The sequence below is a fragment of the Quercus robur genome, chromosome 12, assembly GCF_932294415.1.
Source record: "Quercus robur chromosome 12, dhQueRobu3.1, whole genome shotgun sequence".
NCBI lineage: Eukaryota > Viridiplantae > Streptophyta > Magnoliopsida > Fagales > Fagaceae > Quercus > Quercus robur.
In genome coordinates, this window is record NC_065545.1 from 29,217,822 (window position 1) to 29,239,471 (window position 21,650).

A 21,650-nucleotide genomic window follows, 5' to 3' on the forward strand; every position below is an offset into this window, starting at 1 on the left:
CCTTGCTTCTCCTAATTGGATAGCAATTAAGCTTGGGTTCCAAACCTTTGTTAAAGGTATTTGCTGGGGTATAGGAGATGGAACCAGGGTTAAAGTTTGGTCTGACTGTTAGATAAGAGGTGAATCCTTTAGGGAACTTGTGGAAGGCCCTTTAACAAGGCATGAGAGTGACATGGTGGTTGCTGATTTGATCAGTGGTCATGGGCAAGGGTGGAATTGGGGTGCTATGTCTTTTGAGTTACCATCTAGCATCAAAGAAAAGATTAGAGCTATCCCATGTCAAAAGTTTGGAAGGGCAAATGACACCATTCTTTGGAAATTCTCTAAGGATGGTGATTTCTCTGTAAAGTCAGCTTATGATGTTGCCAAGCCTCCTCAGGATCAAGAGCTTCAATTTCAGGGGCAATGGATTTGGAAATTGGATGTGTTACCAAAGATTGTTCATTTCCTTTGGCTGTGTCTACACAACAGTATACCTGTAAGGGAGGTGTTAGCATCAAGAGGAATTAATTGTGAAGGAAGGTGCCCACTGTGCAAAGACCATAATGAAACAATTACTCACCTGTTGAAGGAGTGTGTATATGCTCGGGAATTCTGGCATAGGTTGTGCATTCCTCCTTCTTTGGTTGGTTCTTTTAATTATGAAGTTCAGGATTGGCTCAAGGTAAATTGCCAAAGCAAGGAAAGTCACCCTCCTCAGCAGTATTTGTTTCCCTTTGTTGTTTGTAATCTTTGGAAACATAGAAATAAGGTTGTATTTGATAATACCAACCTACATCCTAATCTGCATAAGCATTGTGTAAGCCAGGCGTTGGAGTATTTTTTCTGTGTGGGGAAGATTCAAAGGCAGCGGAATATGGTGGCTATTCTTGTGAAGTGGAATAAGCCCCCACCTGGTTGTTATAAGTTAAATACTGATGAAGCATCACTAGGCAACCCAGGGAGAGCTGGGGGAGGCGGACTGATCAGGGATAGCTCGGGGAATTGGGTTAAAGAATTTTCTAGATCCATTGGAAGAGCAACGAATATGGTAGCAGAATTTTGGGCATTAAGAGATGGTCTAATATAGCACCTGGAAATTCAACTAGATGCAAAAGTTGTTGTTGACTTGATTAACTCCAGCAAATGCTCTAATGCAGCTTATTCTTCTCTGTTGGTGGACTGCAGGTGGTTGCTAAACAGGGTGCCTCAAGCCACGGTGAAGCATGTGTTTCGGGAAGCTAATTATTGTGCTGATGCTCTAGCAAAGAATGGATGTAATCTTGATGTAGAATTTCGTGTTTTTGATGCTCCCCCATCCTTTGTTACTGATCTTATCTGCTTTGATGTAAATGGGACTAATTATTGTAGGCTTATAGCCGCGAACCTAGCTATTTTGGCTTCTTAGTTTATATATATTATCCCTTTAACCAAAAAAAAAAAAAAAAAAAAAACCTTTATAGTCCGTTTGTTATGCTGTAAAATATTTACATGTAAAAACATTTTAATGTGTTTTGTGTGGCATGTAAAATTTTTCAAGTTTAAATTACCAAAATTGGTGGTGTAGTCATTAGAGCCAGTGGTTTGCTGGTTGGAGTTGATGACTAGACCATCAATCGTGGCAACTAAACCGTTGGCACCAACCTCCAAACTGGCAACCCGGCAACTAAATGGAGGAAAGCCACTATATATTTTGATAAAATATTTTACCAAGTTTTATAAAATCAATGAAAAACATTTTTGGATTTAATCAAATTTTATAATAAAATAAATTCGGTATACTGAAAATATTTTAGAACGAAACAATGGAAGTCAAATCTAAAATTTTGTAAAAAAAAAAACCTAAAATGTTACAAATGTGTATTGTGACAGCGCAAAACCGACTGACAAAAACAGGAACTCAAGTGAATCTAACGATAACGAAGGGCTTATAACTGCTGGTTGGCATAAAGGAATAAAAATGGCATTTCTGAGGTCAGTGGCCACAACATCCACTGCCATAGCAGTCTCTGCTCTCCCCGCTGCCTTTGCCTTCTGCTCTCAATCTTCTCAGTTCCCCAAAACCCAAAACCTCTCATTCCTCAACTCCACACCCAATCCTTTCCCAACTCGCTTTGGCCTCGTCAAGAATTTCGCTAACACGCCCTCAGCTCTTCACATGGACGCCCCCACATCTGTTCACAAACCCACCTCTCAGGTTCGATTTTCTCTGCAACCCATTTCTTCTTTTACTTCAATATTAATGGGTCTTTATTAAAATTTTAAACTTGCCCAATTTTTGAATCTCAGGGTGATGCTGACTTGCCAGAGCTACTGGTTAGTTTTTATATTTCAATTATCCTTATTCTTTTTCTTTTTTAAGTCCTATCTTGGTCCTGTAAATAATATAGGGTTTTGCTCATCTGTATCAAGATTTTGAGTTTGTTATTAGACTTATTATATTATATGAAAACGCATGTGGGTGATAGAAATTAGGTGATTTTGTTGGATTATGTTGGAAATTTTAAACTTGGGTATTGGTTTGGTATCAGACCGAGTACATGGTGGATATGAATTGTGAGGGTTGTGTCAAAGCTGTCAAGAATAAATTACAAACTGTTCATGGTAGGTGATTTGAGCTTGTTTGATTGTTCTGGAAGGATATTTTTTATGTATTTATTTGTTCATTTTTTTTGCCTTATTCAGGCTTAAGTTATGGTATGTTCTTTGATATTCTGGTGAATTGATTTTAGGGGTAAAAAATGTTGAGGCGGACTTAAGCAATCAAGTGGTGAGGATTCTTGGTTCAACGTCTGTGAAGACCATGAGTGAAGCTCTAGAGCAGACAGGTCGAAAAGCTCGATTAATTGGGCAAGGGATCCCAGAAGGTTGCCTGCACAAATCTTTGTTGAGGTTTTATATATTTATTTATTTATTTTTGGTGGGTTGGGGGGGAAGGGGGTGTGCAGTGAAGTTTATTGGCTTCTGTATATGAATACTATTGCTTGGTGTGTCATTGTTGGTTTTGTTAATCATTCAGCTGGACTGGACATGTAAACTATGTAGTGAATCATTGTGCCCCCTTCAAAATGCCTTTTACCCCACGTTATGAGCAGGGCAGCCTTGTTTACTCAAAATTTATGTAGGAATCAATTGCCATTAAAAATGCATCATATACTGGACACTTTTATCTTAAATGCCCAGTTAGCAAATAATCCTTCTTCTTTTTTTGTCTGCAAAATTGTTTCTGTTTTCCTACAATTGCATAATGATCCTGGATTTCTTGCAAGTGATAGTACATTGAATTCTCCTTGTTTTTGCTTTTGGTTGTCTTCTCAAAAACTATTTAATGCTTCTGAAGTATGTTTCTTCTTGCTCTGCAGATTTTCTAATTTCTGCTGCTGTGGCGGAATTCAAAGGTCCTGAGGTTTTTGGCGTGGTTCGCTTGGCTCAGGTAAATATGGAATTGGCTAGGATTGAAGCTAGCTTTAGTGGGTTGTCTCCCGGAAAACATGGTTGGTCTATTAATGAATTTGGAGATCTGACAAGAGGTGCGGCCAGCACTGGCAAAGTGTTCAATCCAATAAATGGAGGAAGTGCAGAAAAGGTTTGCTTCGCCCTTTCTCCAAAATTTATGTTCTAAGTTTATGTGATAAATGACCATGTGATAGTAAGTAGTAGTCTAACTTTCCTGACTATAAAATGACTCAGATTGTGTTGGGTTTAAAAGATAATATTCCTTTGTTAGTGAACATATAGCTCAATGGCCTAGACATACTATATATAGGGCTCACTTATTTTTCTGCAAGTGATGATGGATTAATATGAATTTCGTATTTATGTTAACCTACTAATTTCTGCAGAAGTGTTATGTCTTATAATAAATATGTTATTGTTAAGAAATAAGATGTATGGAATCATTTAGTAGGGGGGTAAGAAGGGGGGGGGGGGGGGGGGGGTGTGGAATATATGGAGTCATTGTAGATTTGTAAATTTTATATGAAAATCAGAATGTATATTAAAATAGCTACCCCCTTTTATGGTTAAATTCACCCTTATCTTTGGTAAAACATACTAATCAGTCCTAGTTCGTGTTGGTAAAGAATTATTGGTATGGAATGTAGATTTATAAATTGTTTGATTTTAAGCTTATATTGTGATAGCTTTCCCTGTTGTTAGAATAATGGTTAAATAAATAAATTCACCCTTTAATGGTTTATGATTTGAGGACAAGTTGTACTTTATCATGGTTTTATGGCAGGTGGTTTGAGTTCGAATCCTATCTCCACTATACCTCCCATTTAATAAGTTCAAAATCCCATGTAACTGGCTCCACTAATTAAGGGGGAATTTGGGCCCATTCAATTTACCCCTAAGCTTTTCAGAAGTGGTAATTTGTCACCTATACTAAACACTACAACAAATCATCTTATCCCCCTTTGTTTTTTTAGCTCTTCTGTGGCACTATGGAAGTAAAGCAATCAGTTAGACTAGAATACAAGTGTACTGCTGAATTTGCTTAGGATTTGAGAAATTACATCTAGTGCTCCTCTGCAGAGTTCAATATAATATACAATAAAATCTTGAATTAAAGTGTACTGCTGAATTTGCTTTGGATTTGGCAACATGCATGAGACCTTCATTTTCACTTGTGGTAGACGTAAATGTCTACCCCAAGTGACAGAGAAATCCATTTTTTATACCTGCAGCTATTGAATGCAATGAAATCTAAACCCCCAACTACTCACCAAATGGAATAAAATTCTGCTTCATCAACTCTCCAAATGCAATAAAACCTAATGCCCAACATAATAAAGACAACTCTCTCTCTCTCTCTCTCTCCAATCATATTATGATAGAAATTCTAATTAAAATAACTTATTCTTTTCAGCCACTTGGCGACCTGGGAACATTAGATGTTGATGAAAAAGGTGAGGCCTTCTTCTCAGGCATGAAAGAGAAGCTTAGGATTGCTGATCTTATTGGGCGATCTATAGTGGTATATGGAACTGAAGAAAAATCAGATCCAGGTGTGACAGCTTCAGTAATTGCTAGAAGTGCTGGGGTTGGTGAGAACTACAAAAGCATTTGCACTTGTGATGGAACCACCATATGGGAAGCAAGTGACAGAGATTTTATGGTCAGCAAGGTGTGAGTATCATAAGTAAACCCAACAAAAACTTCTCCTAATATCGTAGGCATCTTGGATTCCTGGTGATGACATTGTAGTTTATGTGTTGTATGTTCTAATAATTCAAAATTCCACTGTAAGAAACAAAATGTCCAAAAAAAAAAATATATATATATATATATATATATGAAACAATTTCAGCAGTACATTTAATAAATGATAAGAGCAGAACACCTCTTCCTTTGTTGATTCAAGTCTATGTACGCGGGCTGCTGAAATTTTGAGCTTGCATGCTTATCGTGGTTATGAAATAATAGCACATTTACACTTGCTGGAGTACTTTTTCTTGGATCTAAAATTCATTTACTTGTCTATTTTTCTGTTGCTTGTTTATCTCTCCTTTCTTTCTTTCACTCGAATCCAAAAATTAGTTTTTTTTTTTTTTTTTTTTTTTTTTTTTTTTTTTTTTTATATAATTAAAAAAAGAAAAAAGAAAAAAAAATTGTTAGATATATGATCTGAACCATTCAAAACTATTGCCCAATAGATGTTGCTGCCCGTCTTGATTCTGAAACTTTCCACACTATTGCTGATTAGATGTCACTAACTCTGTCACGATAATATGGATTATGATGTTTATTTTTTATTTAATCTAAATCATGAAATGATCCAAATATCAGTCCTTCTTTATTAAGTTTGTTGAATATATCATTTGAACCATACACTATTGTTGAATAGATGTCACCACCTTTGTCACAACAATAAGGATTACCATGATGTTTATTTATAGAGAAATGCTATGTCTATAATATCTTCACAACAAATTCTATAATATCTTCACAAAAAATTCTAAGTGGCAGGTTGTTATAGGTTGTTATTGGTGGGGTAAAAAAGTAATTTCAATGGTAAGTTCAAATTAGAACCAATATCAACTAACTACCTATGATTTGTTGTGAACATGTTGTGGATGTAGCACTTCTCCTATTTATATTATCTCCCATATGTTCATTTATTAGGTTTAACACTTAGGAATTAGTAACATAGAATGGATTGAGGTGAGTGCAACTGAATATTTTCCAAGAAAGCTTCTTGGAGATATCTTCTAAACTTCCCCCTCTACACCTCCATGGGTCCTCCCTGCCCCTCCGTGGGTCCATATCTTTTGTTCCATTTTACTGGATCTTTCTTCCCTAGCCACTGTGGACTGTCGCCTGTCACCATGTTCCACCTACTGCCAACAATCTAGCCACTGCATCGCTGATCTAGCCACCGCAGGCCTGTTCCCCTTCCACCTTATCACTCCTGTCTCTCTCTCTCCACCCATTTTTGCTCTAACCTGGGGAGGTTGAATGTGATTTAGCCAATTCACGCTATTGGATCAGTAATGTTGCTATTCTGATGTGATTTATTTTTTCTGAGGTTTATCCTGCTGGTTTTTTTTTTTTTGGTTGAATTTGATTGCTGAGATTGATATGTGATTATTTGTCGAGATTGATAATTGTTAAGGTTTGTTGGGCCATGCTTTGTATCTAGTTTATAGAGTTTTTTTTTTTTTTTTTTTTTTTTTTTTTCAGAGTTAATGCTAAGTGTGATGGGGTACATACTGAGTTTGCTCTGTGGGGTGGATTGCTGAGTATGAGTTATTATTAAGCTGGTTTATTGAAGTTACACAGCTGGATAATTTTTCCATGGTTCTGTTGTGGCTGCTTTGGTGAGGTTGTCTTTGTATTGCTGTTAATCTTTGGACATGAAGTAACTTAGTTGGAACTATTGAGGCATCCATAACATCTTGACAGTAAGAGCCCTCAAGTCTCTAATAAAGAGGCATCGCCCTGAGTTGCTTTTTTTATGTGCAACAAAGGTTGGCTAAGATCGTATGGAGAAAGTGAAAAAAGTAGTTAGATTCTCAATGCAAGGAGTTTCGCAGGTGGTTTATGAATGATGTGTACTAGCAGTGTGAATGCTAAAGTTGTTGAATTTAATAGCCATATTGTAGCAGTGAAAATAAGTGAGGGTTATGGGGACTGGGTGATGGTGGGATTCTATGGTCCTTGTTATGCTTCCAAAAGGCAGAAAGCTTGGACTAATTTTAGTGCACTAGCGGAGTCCTTAGAGGATCCTTGGACCTGCATTGGAGATTTTAATGTAGTGATTGATGATGAGGAGAAATTTTGGGGCAAGTCCGATAGCTCTTCAATGCCAAATTTCCTTAAGGATCTGCTCCTTGATCTGGGAGCAATTGATTTGGGGTTAAACGGCAGAAGATATGCATGGCAAAATAAAAGATAGGGCAGGAATTCTATTAAGGAAATGTTATATAGGGACATTGCCAGTATGGAGTGGAGAATAAAATATCCTAAAGCCTCAATTACCCACCTAGGGGCTGTAAGGTCTGATCACAACCCTCTTCTGTTGGATACAAACCCACCAAATTTCCTCTCTCGCTCTTTTAGATTTGAAGTTGCATGGACAAGAGACCCTAAAAGCCATGAAGTTGTCAAGAATTCCTGGCAAATTGATTCCAAAGGCCCAGATTGTTACAAACTTTTTAGAAAGCAACAAGCCACCAGGACAGCTCTAAAGAAGTGGAATAAGGAACTATTTGTTCATTGCCGAACAAGGATTAATATCCTTACAGATCAGATACGAGATCTAGAAGAGGGATGCTACTGAGCATAACTGTAAAATTGAAGCTTCTCTCCAAGCTGAGTTAAATGAATGGCTGCTGAGGAATGAGTTGATCTGGAAACAAAAATCTAGAGAAGTTTGGTTGAAGGAAGGGGATAGACAGTGAAAGAGTGAGTCAAAAGAGGAGAGTGGTTTCAGTTGGAGAGAGAGAGTAATGACTAAAGGGCCTAATGGTATTTAGGGACCAAGTTAATCAGTTTTGAAATGTCTTGGACCTAATTAAAATTAGCCCAAACCTTAGGGTAAGTTAATGGAATTTACCCTTAATTTTATTTCCTAATTTAGCTAAGAAAATCTGGATCCTAAGATAACATGGATGATAAAAGAATTCTTGAACCTAAACATGTGGACTCATAATTGCAATTACGTATAAGGAAGTTGTTAGATACCCCACAACACCAATCTTTTGATGATTTCTTGTTTTCAATGCATTCCAATGACTTACTATTTGAAAGGCAACTTAAACATTTGTCATTTCAATTTTTGGAAAAGATTTATTTTGAAACTATATTGAAAGTAAAGTATACATGCTTCAATCACTTTTTTTTTTGGAAGAGTAAATTCCATCTATTCTCTCATTTAGAAAGAAAAGGATAAAATTAAGGGTTGCTGGGACCTTGTCGGTTTGATTTTAGAGTCCATGGGTTCGATCAATTTAATCTATGGAAGCACAAGTTTTAAGTTTTTGAAAATCATTTTGGTAAAAAGGATTTTTTTTTTTTTTTTTTTTGGTCAAGGATATATTGGTTTTTTTTCTTTGGGTGCAATCCTTTTCAAGGAAAACAATTTTTGAAATTATTTATTATTATTTTTATCTAAGATAGAATTCTACTCTAGCCTAATTTAAGTGTATAGGTGTGAAACTCTCTCCTAGAGGCTTGAATTCTGATCCTTCCACACCCCCCCCCCTCTCCCCTCTCCCCTCTCCCCTCTCTTCCCTAATCCCACATCTCATAAACACTTATAGAGTGATTATCATGCCAAAATTGCATGGTAGTTTGATATTATATTTTGAGATGGGTAAACTCCATTGTTATGAAAAAGGGAAGTCTACTCTAGAAGGAGAATTTTATTTCCAAAGAGGTGAAAGGTCCATGGAATTTTGCAAAAGTGAATGAAATCTTCAAAAACACAACTATGAAAAATGGTTGTGGACATGAATTGGTCTAGGACCGTCTAATCACACTGGAACCATATTCTTTGGCATGATCCCAGCAAGGTTGGTGACTAAATACTATTGTGTTGAACCCGCTGTTGGCTAGAGCGTCGCCGTGTGTCACAGGGTCAATTTTTCACTCAAAATGTCTACCTGTGATTGTCCTAAGTCCATGACTTAGTCTTAACCAACACCACACACATACTGCAATAACACTTAGAACATATTATATAGGGACATTTAAACACACAATATTTACAGGGAACCCACTCCCAACCTTTATTACTTAATCTCAAGTACAAAGGAAACCCTTTTACAAGCCTAGAGAATTACACAGAATTTTCCCAAGGCCAAATACACTCTGCTGTTGACACCCCTAACAGCCTTAGGATTAAACACACAGAATTAACTGCTATGGTAGTTACTGCCTAGTAACTGCCTGGGTCTTGGACAATCTGTCACTTGTGTTCTGACTTAAGACACTTTCAACTGATGTTGTCTTAACTTGCTTTCCACGTTTCCAGCCTTACACAGCTGGTCTGATCATCAGGAAAGCTAGCAACTGCTTGGTAACCGCTTAGTAACTGCCACTGCACATGCTGGACATGCACAGCCTATGTCTCAACAGACCATAGGGCCTTTGCTCATCCTCCAATAGCCCACACAACATGTTCCCACACGTTTTGGAGAGGCTTGGCCCATACTCAAGGTCTCCCATCAGCACTACAGCCCACACAGCATTCCCACATACAATACACAAAGTAACTTTCATCAACCCACTAGCACTTGTCCATGCATTCAGCCAGCCCCCACTAGCCCAATGCCTTGCACACAACATTTAATCATCATAGCAACCCAGCCCTGCCTTGCACTCAAGCCATCAAACCCACACACATGAAACCAGCAACTAAACCACCAATGCCATGCACCACCACATAAGTTTAGCACCACTTGCTGCTACCCATCATCAAAACCATCTCTACCTACCATGGCCCTCCTCTACCATGGCCTTAGGGCATCATGTGGAGTAAGGTACCTCTATATGCTGCCCCTCATCACTACTCATCGATCCAACTCTACTAGGAAACTAGACAGGTCTTCCTCAAAGAGCCTTTAGGAGCATCACTAGTCACGCATGAGGAGCCATAAGTGTGTTGAGAAAACATAAAGCCACGTGATTGGCCCAATGCTGCCTAAGCGCCCTCATTCCTTATGTCATCATTAGCAACACATAATGCTCCTAACAAACCACCCCCACCAAAAGAAGCTAACGTCCTCGTCAGGAGGGTATCTTCAAATGCCTTCACTTCCTTTTCAAACTGTCATAAAGTTGATGTCTTCTCCCAACTTGCTTCTTTTTCAGTTGCCCATTTCCACTTCACTAAGTAATAAGTTATCATATTTCCACCCTTTCGATAAGTCGTCACCTTCTTATCAAGAATTATGTCTACTTCTCGATCAAATTGTACCATAACAATAGGTGGGGCACGCCTTGCCTCATTTCTTGCAGGATTTTGCTCATCCCCATGATAAGGCTTGAGAAAGCTCACATGAACTGTGGGGTGAATCTGCAACCTTTCACGCAGTTTCAACTTTTAAGCAACATTACCAACACTCTTCATAACTTTAAAGGGACCATCATACTTTAGAATTAACCCTCGGTGCACACTCTCACTTCTAAACTTTCTCCAAATCTGTGGAGTTAGCTTCAACAGCACCTTGTCCCCAACCTGGAACTCAAGAGACCTCCTCCCTTTATCAACATACTTTTTCATTCTTCGCTGTACTTTTAACAAACTGTCTTGTGCTTCCTGCATCAATTTTTGTTTAGCAATAGCAAATTTGTATGCTACAGGACATCTACCTCCTGAACATTGTTTTGCAATCTCATTAGGTGTTAGGGGCTGCTGCCCCATTGCCAACTCGAATGGACTCATTCTCGTTGAAGAAGACTTGTGCAGATTGTAAGCAAACTGTGCTGAATCCAAGAAGTCCAGCCAGTTTTTCTGACTTGCAGTCACATAATGTTTCAAGTAATCTTCCAACACAACATTGATCTTCGCGATCTGACCATCTATTTGTGGGTGATTAGCAGTAGAAAACTTCAACTGTGAACCCAGCAACCCAAACAAAACTGTCCAAAACCAACCAATGAAACGAGAATCTCTATCATTCATAATATCTTCAGGCAAACCAAAGTACTTCACCACATTTCTATAAAACAGATCAGCAACTACCTCTACTGTGCAAGTATTTGGTGAAGCCATAAACATAGCATATTTCGAAAATCGATCAACCACTACAAAAACTGAACCCATTCCCTTCACTTTAGGCATACCAGTAATGAAATCCATTGAAACAAAAATCCATGGACTTTCTGGCATAGGAAGAGGTTGTAGCAAACCAGCTTCCTTTTGAGTTAAGCTCTTATCTTGTTGACAAACTAGGCAAGTCTTAACATACACCTCAATGTCTAACTTCATCTTAGGCCAATAATAAGAACGGGACAGTAAAGCGTACATTCTTTCCTTACCTGAATGTCCTGTCCATTGTAGATCATGAGTCTCTTTCAACAACTCTCTATAGATCTTCCCACTAGGAACAAACAACTTACCACCTTTTGCATACAGCAACCCATCTTCAAGCTAGTAAGGACGCATTAGGCCTGCCGCCACATCTTGCACCAACTTCTAGTAAGTGGCATCAAGCTTAGAACTTTCCTTTATCATTTCCACAAAATCTGACTCAACTCTGGTCAAGGCAGCAACATACTCTTGGACTTGTTTGCGACTAAGTGCATCTACTACTTGATTATGCTTGTTAGGCTTATGCTCTTACACACTCTTGCAGCAACTCTTGTCACCTAGCTTACGTAGGAGATAGCTTCTTCTGTGTGTTGAAAAAGGAATTGGCTACATTATCGGTCCCCACCACAAATTTAGGGCCTAGTAGATACACCCTCCATGTTAGCAAACAATGAACCACAACAATCATTTTCTTCTTATGTGCTGAACATTTCTGTTCTGCATCATTCAGCTTCCTACTTTAGTAGGCAACTGGATGTTTCTCTTGCACCAGCACACCACCAATTGCTTTGTCAAAAGCATCAGTATGGATTTCAAATGACAACTCAAAATTTGGCAAACGCAGCACCAGCTCACTTTACTCAGCAGCTTTAAGCTTCTTGACATGCATTTGTCCACACCCATTTCTTGTCTTTTTTTAGCAAATCTATAAGAGGAGCAATCTTCTTAGAATACCCTTGAATAAACCTCCTATAATAGTTAGCCAACCCAAGGAAAGACCATAGCTCAACAACTTTACTTGGTGAAGGCTAATCAAGGATAACATGCACCTTCCTCTCATCCGTCATCGCAAGACCTTTGCTGACCTTATGCCCTAGAAACAAAATCTCTTGCTGGGCAAACTCACACTTCTCTTTCTTGACATTCAATTGATGTTCCCTCAATTTGGACAACACTTTCCTAAGGTGTTTCAAGTGATCCTTCAAGGATTCACTATATACCACTATATGTCATCTAAGTAAACCACAATAAAACGGTCTACAAACCCATAGAATACATCATTCATCAAATTGCATAAGGTAGCAGGGGCATTTGTTAAACCAAAAGGCATAACTAAAAATTCATAAGAACCATACCGAGTTACACAAGTTGTCTTTGGTTCATCTCCTTCAGCAACCCTCACTTGCCAATATCCTAATCTCAAGTCCAGCTTGGTGAAGTAAGTGGCTTTGCATAGTCTGTCAAACAAGTCTTGAATCAAAGAAACCGGGTACTTGTTCTTCACCGTTACTTTGTTCAAGGCTTTATAGTCCACACACATACACAATGATCCATCCTACTTTTTGTGGAACATAACAGGGGCACCGTAAGGGGCTTTGGAGGGCTGAATGTAGCCTACATCAAGCAATTTAGTCAATTACTTTCTCATCCCAGCCAACTCCATAGGGGACATTCTGTTTAAAGCCTTAGAAGGAGGCTTTGAACTAGGAACCAACTCAATCTTGTGATCAACAACATGCCTTGGTGGAAGGGTCTTAGGCAATTTGGGAGGCATCACATCAACAAATTCCTCCAATAGTCCAACATAACATTTGGAATTTCAACAAACTTGCCCTGCTTGACTTCAATCATTGCAGCCAAGTAAGTCATCTCCCCCTTCTTCAGCCCATGCTCAACTTGCATGGCTAACACCATTGGCTCTTTTCCTTTGCTAGTCTTGCTATTTCTTGCCACATGCCTAACAGGAACATAACGTGGCTGTTTCTCATCGAAAATCAACATTACACCGATGAATGGTAGCAAGGCAGCCACAAAGAACTCATCACCTAGAATTACATCAAAGTCATCCAACTTCATAATCAGGAAATTCACCTTTCTAGTCCATTCGCCAACCTTGAACCTCATGCCAAAAGCATTTCCTGAAACATGTTTTGCTTAAGAGTTTACTGCCTTGATCTTACTTGAACACTTGCTCACTTTCAGACCAAGCTGTTGGACTATACTTTCATCAGCAAAATTGTGGGTAGCACCAGTATCAAGCATTGCTTTAGCCCCATTCCCATTCATCTCTACTTGCACATAAGTCAGCCCCTTAGAATTACCTCTCACACTAAGGGCATTCAACAATTGTAAGGGGTTTACCCTGCTGGGAACTTCTTTATCAGACTGCCCCCTTTTATCTTCAGCAACCATTACATTAAGCTTCTCACGCTTAAGGCAGTCTCTTGCTTGATGAAGGTCATTGCATATGAAGCAGCATGCATTTAACTTAAGCTGTTCTTTGCTTTGTTAAGAGGTAGAACTCTCTCATTTGCTCTTGTTACCCCAATTTTTCTTCTACTTATCATTGTTCTTCTTGCCATCTTTCTTCTACTTGTCTCTGCCTTTGTCCTTAGACTTACGTTTTTCATCATCCCCATTGGGCTTATTGAACTTGTAGTTCACTAAAGCATCTGCAACAGACATAGCAGCAGGCAGATCATGCACTGCCTGCCTCTTTAACTCCAACTATGCCCAAGGTTGCAAGCCAGACATAAAATTGAACAACTTATCTTTCTTTGACATGTTCTTGACATCCAGCATCAAAGAACTGAATGTCTTGACATATTCTCTCACTGTACCAGTTTGCTTCAATTTCTTCAAGGAGTCTCTTGCAACCCATGCAGTGTTGGTAGGCAAGAACTGGTCCTTCAACTCTTTCTTTAAGACTTCCCACGAGTCAATTTTGCCTTTACCAGCATTTGCATCATCTTCCATACGGGTTCTCCACCATAACTTGGCATCCCCTAAAAGATACATGCTAGTAATGGTTACCATCTCTTGATCCGGCACCTTTGCAGCCTTGAAGTACTGCTCTATGTCCCAAATGAAACTCTCCAAATCCTTGGCACTCCTAGCACCATTAAAGGGCTTTGGTTCAGGCACCTTCACTTTGGTGGCCACTTCCCCCTCCCTAGGCAAGCCACGCATTGCCCTCTTTAATAAGGAAATTTTTGTCTTAAGTTGGCTTTGGGTCTCTCTTGCTGCACTGTCCTGGGCATCTAGTGCAATAGTCAACTCTTCAACACGAATCAACACAACATCCCTCTAATCAAAATTCTCATTCCGTATCACAACAGTTTTTACAGACAGTGCATCCAATTTGTCACACACAGAAAGTTATTCTCCCTCTGTAGGAACTTCAAGTGTGTTCTCCAAGACAGTCACCCTTGCCTTGGTGTCCGAAGACATTGTAGCTAGGCTCTGATACCAATTGTCACAAGGTCAATTTTTCACTCAAATTTTCTACCTGTGATGGCCTTAAGTCCCTAACTTAGTCTCAGCCAACACCATATACACACTGCAATAACATTTAGAACAGATTAAATAGGGACGTTTAAACACACAGCACACACAATACTTATAGGGAACCCACCCCTAACCTTTATTACTTAATCTCAAGTACAAAGAAAGCCCTTTTACAAGCCTAGAGAATTACACATAATTTTTCCAAGGCCAAATACACTCTACTGTTGACACCCCCAACAACCTTAGGGTTAAATACACAGAATTAATTGCTATGACAGTTATTGCCTAGTAACTACTTGGGTCTTGGACAATCTGCTCCTTGTGTTCTGACTTAGGATACCTTCAACTGATGTTGTCTTAGCTTGCTCTCCACATTTCCAACCCCTACACAACAGGTCTGATCATCAAGAAAGTTAGGAATTGCTTGGAAACTGCTTAATAACTGTCATTGCACATGCTGCACATGCACAACCCATGTCTCAACAGACCATGGGGCCTCTACCCATCCTCCAACAGCCCACACAACATGTTCCCACACGTTTTGGAGAGGCTTGGCCCATACTCAAGGTCTCCCATCAGCACTACAGCCCACACAACATGCCCACATGTAGTACACAAAGTAATTGTCATTAGCCTACTAGCACTTGTCCATGCATTCAGCCAGCCCCCACTAGCCCAATACCTTGCATGCAACATTTAGTCATCACAGTAGCCTAGCCCTGCCTTGCACTTAAGCCACCAAGCCCACACACAAGAAACTAGCAACTAAGCTACCAATGCCATGCACCACCACATAGGGTCAGCACCATCTGCTGCTGCCCATCATCAAAACCATCTCTGCCCACCATAGCCCTCCTCTGTCATGGCCTTGGGGGCATCATGTGGAGCAAGGTGCCTCCACATGCTGCCCCTCATCACTGCTCATCGATCCAACTCGACTAGGGAGATTGGGCAAGTCCCCCTCAAAGAGCCCTTAGGAGCATCACTAGTTAGGCATGAGGAGTCATAAGTGTGTTGAGAAAACATGAAGCCACGTGATTGGCCCAATGCTGCCCAAGCACCCTCATTTCTCATGCCATCATCAGCAACACATAATGCTCCTAACACCGTGTGAGCTCCCCGATTTCAAGTGGCTTGGGGTACAACGAGTGTCTTGGGGTACAGTGATCCTGCCAGAGTACATAGAGTTTATTGAAAGGTTTACAATGCCAATCTAGATCTCGCATAGTCTGTTGTATTGAGGGGTGATGTGGATTGGGGTTTGAAGTTGTTGATGGAATATTGGTTTCAGGTGGTGGGGTTTTTAGAATTGCACTCATAACAGGATAGATGAGGCAGAAGTTCTTCATGCTAGTAATGTGGACCTCTGGAGAGAGCTTGAGAGAGTCAGGGACAAGCTGGTAGCTAGAGAGTTATCACTTCCTTTTATAGCTAGAAGTTTTGGCCGTTGAGTTAATGATAAGGAAATGCATCAAAAAAAGAAAAGAAAGAAAGTTAGAAAGGACAATCCTAGATCCTCTTGTGTAGCTCATTTTATTTCGAATTGCATGTTTGCTTGACATGTATTGATATACATCTAGCTGAATCCTATTCCAATCCAACAGTCACTGTTAGTTCAGTGCCACCTTAACATTTACAGTTTGTAATAGCAACGATGAAGGAAGTAGATTCACTGGAAGAGGCAGCCCTACTTGACTTCTCTCTCGTTACAAATTCATCAGAAATTTTAATTAGCTTAGCTTTAAAATGAGAGGCAAAAAAACTTGTTTTACATTCTGTGATTTATAACTAAAAACATGATTTAAAGTCAAGCTTTCAAGTATAAAGACACATTATATGTAAAACAAACACCGCCCAAAAAGAAATGCAATTGCTTAACTTTTGTATCTAAGGGTCAATGACTGTTGAAGAATTTTTTAGAGAAAAGGAGGAATTTCATCAAAGTGAAGAGTTTCTTTGGCAATGTAGGGTGTGTGTGTGTTTTTTTTTCCTGTGTGTGCTTCTTTGGCAATGTAGGGTGTGTGTGTGTGTTTGAAAGTTTTGGGTCAGAATCGACAGTGATGGCTTTTAGCTAAGGGATAATGTAAGTTATTTGATGAAACCTGGTGGCTTTTGTCTTTCAGCTCGTGTCGTAACTTTTTGTCAAGGAAATAGAGGTTATTCGGTCAATAGAAATTCTCAATATATCTTTGTTCATTTGATGTACAAAAAAGTTGCAAAAATAGAGAAAGAACAAAAAAAACAAAAAAACAAAAAACCCAAAAGTCTTATTCAAATTGTATCATTGTTCATGATTACAAGAGCACTACTTTAATACGGTTCAAGAATTTCATCAATATTGAAATATCTAAACAAGTTACAATTAAACCCCATAAAACCCTCAACATTAAAAACCAAATCCAAAATTCAAAGTAAAAAATAATAGGGTAAATTACCATTTTGGTACCTAACATTTCTCCATATGTCAAAATGATCCCTAATGTTTTTAAATGTATTAGTTTAGTTTGGTATTGTATCAAAATAATCATCATCATTAAGTGGTGAATGGAAAACACTGATATGACTAACAATGATAATAAAAAATTATTTATGTGCCACATATGCTGCCACACGTACTATCATGTGGCCTAAACTATAAAAAATAAATATTAATAAAATAAAAAAAATCTAAACTAAACTAAACTAAACTCAGATGTCCCTCAATCTTACCAAACCTAGTCGGACCTTCAATGCCAAACTGCTCATCACCACTCGCCACCACTATTGCAGCGGTGGCCTTAACCAGACATCCCCTTTTTCACTCCTCTCTTCTCACCCATTCTCTCTCTTCACTCAAACTTGTTTTTTCATTAACAAGTTTTTTCTTCTGCATTCCAACTTCAAAAAACTTATTTTCCCAAAAAGCAAATTTATTGAGAAATTGGGATAAATAGTTTCCATCAGTCCATAAAACAGAATTTGGTGAGGGTTCTAACCCATCATCAAAAGCCTCTAGTGTTTAGAAATGTTAGTGGATTAGGTTTTTGATTGAAGCAGTAGCCCTTCTCTCATGGCCATTTCGTAGAGAGCAATGGCCATTAGAACCTTTGAATCAGCTGTCATGCGCCACAGATTTTTATATGAAACCACACGGACCTTAATGAGTTCACCATGGTCACGAAGACCCGTTTCTTTTCCTTGCAGCTGCGTGATGATCTCTTTATCCACGTGCCCCCGGTACAAAAAGAGGCTAATTTCTTCATCACACCCACCCTAACCATGGAAAAGTAAATGAAAATGATAAACTGAACCACAGAAAAGAAAATTCCCCGCAGGGGTGCAAGGTTTGAGATGGTTGAACGGATACATGTTACCAACAATCATTTTCTTATGAGAAAGTTATAATATACAAACACACACACACATATATATCTTGCTCTAGATCATACTAACTAGGAACCATTCGTTTCTATATATTTAACAAAATATATGCAACTCAAAAACTCATGTATTATTCAAGATAGAGTTGATGTACAAATAATAACTCACTTAAACCAGATGATTTGAGAATGGAAGCACTTGATTTTCATTAACATTACATACACTACCCCTACTCAAGTAGTTCTGAACTTATATCAGGACTTGATAGAATCATTAAAAGTGTAATTGATGGTCTCCTTGTTAGTTATCTCTAGATCCAACTTTTATGAGCTCACAGTTCTCTTAAGCAATGACTCCTGGACTTATATTCTTGAAAATGCCAACAAAATAATAACTTAAAGAATTATTTAACGCTATTAACAGTCTCCAATCATCAATGACACTTTCCTAACAAAAAAAATCTTTAAATCCTTGTTTCTCCATGCACTAACTCCACAACCCAAACTTGAAACAATGAAAAGGTACATAGCCAAACAATGACCATTGACAACATACCGGAGAAGGAAAGACTCTGCATCCTGTGGATGGTTCAAGGAAAGCTGTAAGATCAATCATGTCTTCTAAATTTAAGTGTATTCCAGTCTCCTCCTCAACCTGTCATAATCAGAAGATCAAAGTCATATTAAAACTTAGCTAAACTAGTAGATGTGTGTGTGCATGAGAGAGAGAGAGAGAGAGAGAGAGAGAGAGACCTCCCGCGCTGCAGTGCCAACAAAATCACCCTTGTCATCATCCAACATTCCAGCAGGCAATTCCAAACTAAGCCTCCCAACAGGGACCCTAACCTTAGACATGTGAGAACTTTTAATAAGGTCTGGGTTAAGTAAACTTAGGGTCCTTATCTTAAATCAATTCCTAATGTATAATAATAGAATATATATATATATATATATATATACACGTGTGTGTGTGTGTTTTCAAAAAACGTTCATGTAAAGCTTCATAATAAACATCAACATACAGCAGGGGGAAAAAATCCTACCTGTTCAGTAAGAACAGCATAAGTTTCACCCTCTGACTCCAAGAGGATCAATATGGCTACAGCTGGTCCTCGTGCAAATACGATACCTGGAACCTAATCACATTTTAGTTCGAACAGAAACAAGAGAATAATAGCACTAGATGAACCACATGAAGATTGCCACCAGAAATGAGATATATTTATTGAGGCTACACATACAAAGCCTCAGGTTCATCTAGCTACAAAAATAAATAAATCAAGAATGACTGTTGAACACCAGTAAGGCTATTCTATTAGCCTTAAGTAATAAAACAAGATGAAAAAAAATACAAAAAAACAAAACAAAACAAAATAAAACCCACAAAATTGAACATAGTTAAATATTTAAAATTTAAGTTAAAGAAAAAGAACCCAGATAATTAGGATTCAAAAGCAGTGCATGGATATGTTTAAATACCTTTTTTCCTGTTTCCTTATCAACAATGTCAGCTTTGAATTTGAGAAACCCGACACGCTCTCCAAACATATCTACTCCCTAAAACCAACAAGAAAACATCAGAATATATCGTATATCTTAGTGACATATTGGAAGCATCAAAAGATATAACAAATCCTTGGGTGATTATTTAGTAGAACTAGCACGAGAATGTATTGCAAATTAGAATACATGCATGCTTTTTTCTTTTTCGTTTTTAATTGGTAAGTTACATAGACACCAAGTGGGTTTCGAATTCACAACTTCACTCTCCACCCATTTCTAGTGGAAGGATGAAAGTGCCATTTGAGTCAGAACTCATGAGAATACTTACATACATAAAAAACAAACAGACATATAATTGAGAATAGCTACCTGGAGAAGTACACGTTTAAGAGACATGGCATTGTTAGCTAAAATTCCAGTTTCAGTTTGCAAGTTCTTTAACCACTGCTTGAACAATGAGGAATTAATAGCAGTCCTGCAACATCAAATCACACCAAACGCCATATATTAATAACTATGTGCCCATTGTTGGCAAAAATTTTTAAAAAGAAAAGAAAAGGGAAATGGGGTCAATTTGGCAAAAACTAATTTTGTCAAATAAATGGGTTTTCTCTCAACAGTTGTAAGTCCAAGGTAATGTAAAGATCTAAATAAATCCTTCATATATAGCAATTTAAAAAACTTAAACTAAAGCTCCGTTTGGTTGCACGGAAAATGATTCATTCTAGTAATACTTTCTTGAGAAAAAAAATTATCTTCTTCTTTTTTTTTTTTTTTTTTTTTTTTTGAGGCGAATCGACAATAACGAAACTTGAAAATTAGCAAGCTTTTCAATAGTATTATAAAATTAACAAATAAGTAAAAAAAAAAAAAAAAAAAAAAAAAAAATGTAAATAGAGAAGAAAAGACCTGAATTGGAAGTCAGAGATGCCAGGTGCGGCGACAATCTGGACGGGTTCAGCGAGTTGAGTCGGGAGGGTGATGGAGTGAGTCAGAGGGGATGATGACTCGGTCTCGGTCGACATTTTGCAATTGGAAGAGAGGGATCTGAGTCGGTGAGGATGAGAGGAAAGGGATAGTGTTTTGGAGAGAGTGCGTAACTGTTGATGTAGAGACATGGAACTGGATACCTGAAGAATGTACGACGCCATTTTCGATTCCCTCTGTTTGTGTACGTGGATTGCTTGAGTTGACCATTAATCGTTAAGACATTTATTAAATGATTATTTTTAAAAAAAAATTGATTTTTTTATAGAAAATATAAAAAGTAGTTGTTTTTTTAAAAATATATATAAAGTTTTTAAAAATTAATTAACTTTCACTAGTATTATTGGATTTATGTTCATTAGCATGTGATTCTTTTTTGGAGTCTTCAGAAATAAGGTTAGGATACTATGCATAATTTTTACAAGCTGATGTGCCACTAATAACAAATAAATAAATAAAATTCAAACATTAATTTATAAAACTTAACCCAAACCTAACCAGACTTGCCCATTTTGCCATGTTTAAATTTGACCAAGTAGATTGATTGTGTACTCTAGGATTTGTAGATTCATTGTCTTTTATGTCTTTTTATTTGTTATTGTAATTTTTTTTTTTTGTAAAATACTATTTTGGTCCTTAAAATTTTCCAAATGTTTGTTTTTTGTCCTTAAACTTTAAAAAATTATTTTTTTGTCCTAAAATTAGTGAAATTTTTGTTTTTCTTCCCTAAAGTATTAAAAATGTTTCTTTCATCGTTAAACTTTATTAAAAGTTTGTTTTTTCGTCTCTAAACTATTAAAAAACATTCTTTTTAATCCCGAATTTTGTCTATAAAATATTAAAAAAAAACTCTTTACAAAATTTAAGGATAATTTTTTATTTTTTAAAGTTTAGGGACAAAAAACAAATTTTTAGTAAAGTTTAAGGATCAAAATAATATATTACGCAAACCACATATAGTCAACATTAAATCGATCCAAACCACGAGTGGATAAAGTAGTATAATTAACTTTTTTTAGTTGTGGGTTTCAGTTAACTCAACTGATAAAGTTTCT

General features: G+C 37.7%; 2 protein-coding genes across 2 annotated transcripts; one reads left to right on the top strand and one right to left on the bottom strand.

The window, feature by feature from the left end:
• The first annotated feature begins 1,853 nt into the window (after positions 1-1,853).
• LOC126709149 (copper chaperone for superoxide dismutase, chloroplastic/cytosolic) lies at positions 1,854-5,428 on the top strand. The gene is made up of 6 exons (XM_050409260.1): positions 1,854-2,176; positions 2,269-2,295; positions 2,511-2,583; positions 2,712-2,846; positions 3,342-3,565; positions 4,850-5,428. The coding sequence occupies exons 1-6, from the start codon at positions 1,940-1,942 to the stop codon at positions 5,111-5,113; spliced, it is 960 nt and encodes a 319-aa protein (XP_050265217.1). The 5' UTR covers positions 1,854-1,939; the 3' UTR covers positions 5,114-5,428.
• Positions 5,429-17,287: 11,859 nt separating this feature from the next.
• Positions 17,288-20,803, bottom strand: LOC126709597 (nudix hydrolase 14, chloroplastic). The gene is made up of 7 exons (XM_050409894.1): positions 20,518-20,803; positions 19,978-20,083; positions 19,585-19,662; positions 19,149-19,241; positions 18,859-18,951; positions 18,662-18,760; positions 17,288-17,998 (listed from the first exon to the last, which is right to left on the bottom strand). The coding sequence occupies exons 1-7, from the start codon at positions 20,757-20,759 to the stop codon at positions 17,762-17,764; spliced, it is 948 nt and encodes a 315-aa protein (XP_050265851.1). The 5' UTR covers positions 20,760-20,803; the 3' UTR covers positions 17,288-17,761.
• Positions 20,804-21,650: the final 847 nt, after the last annotated feature.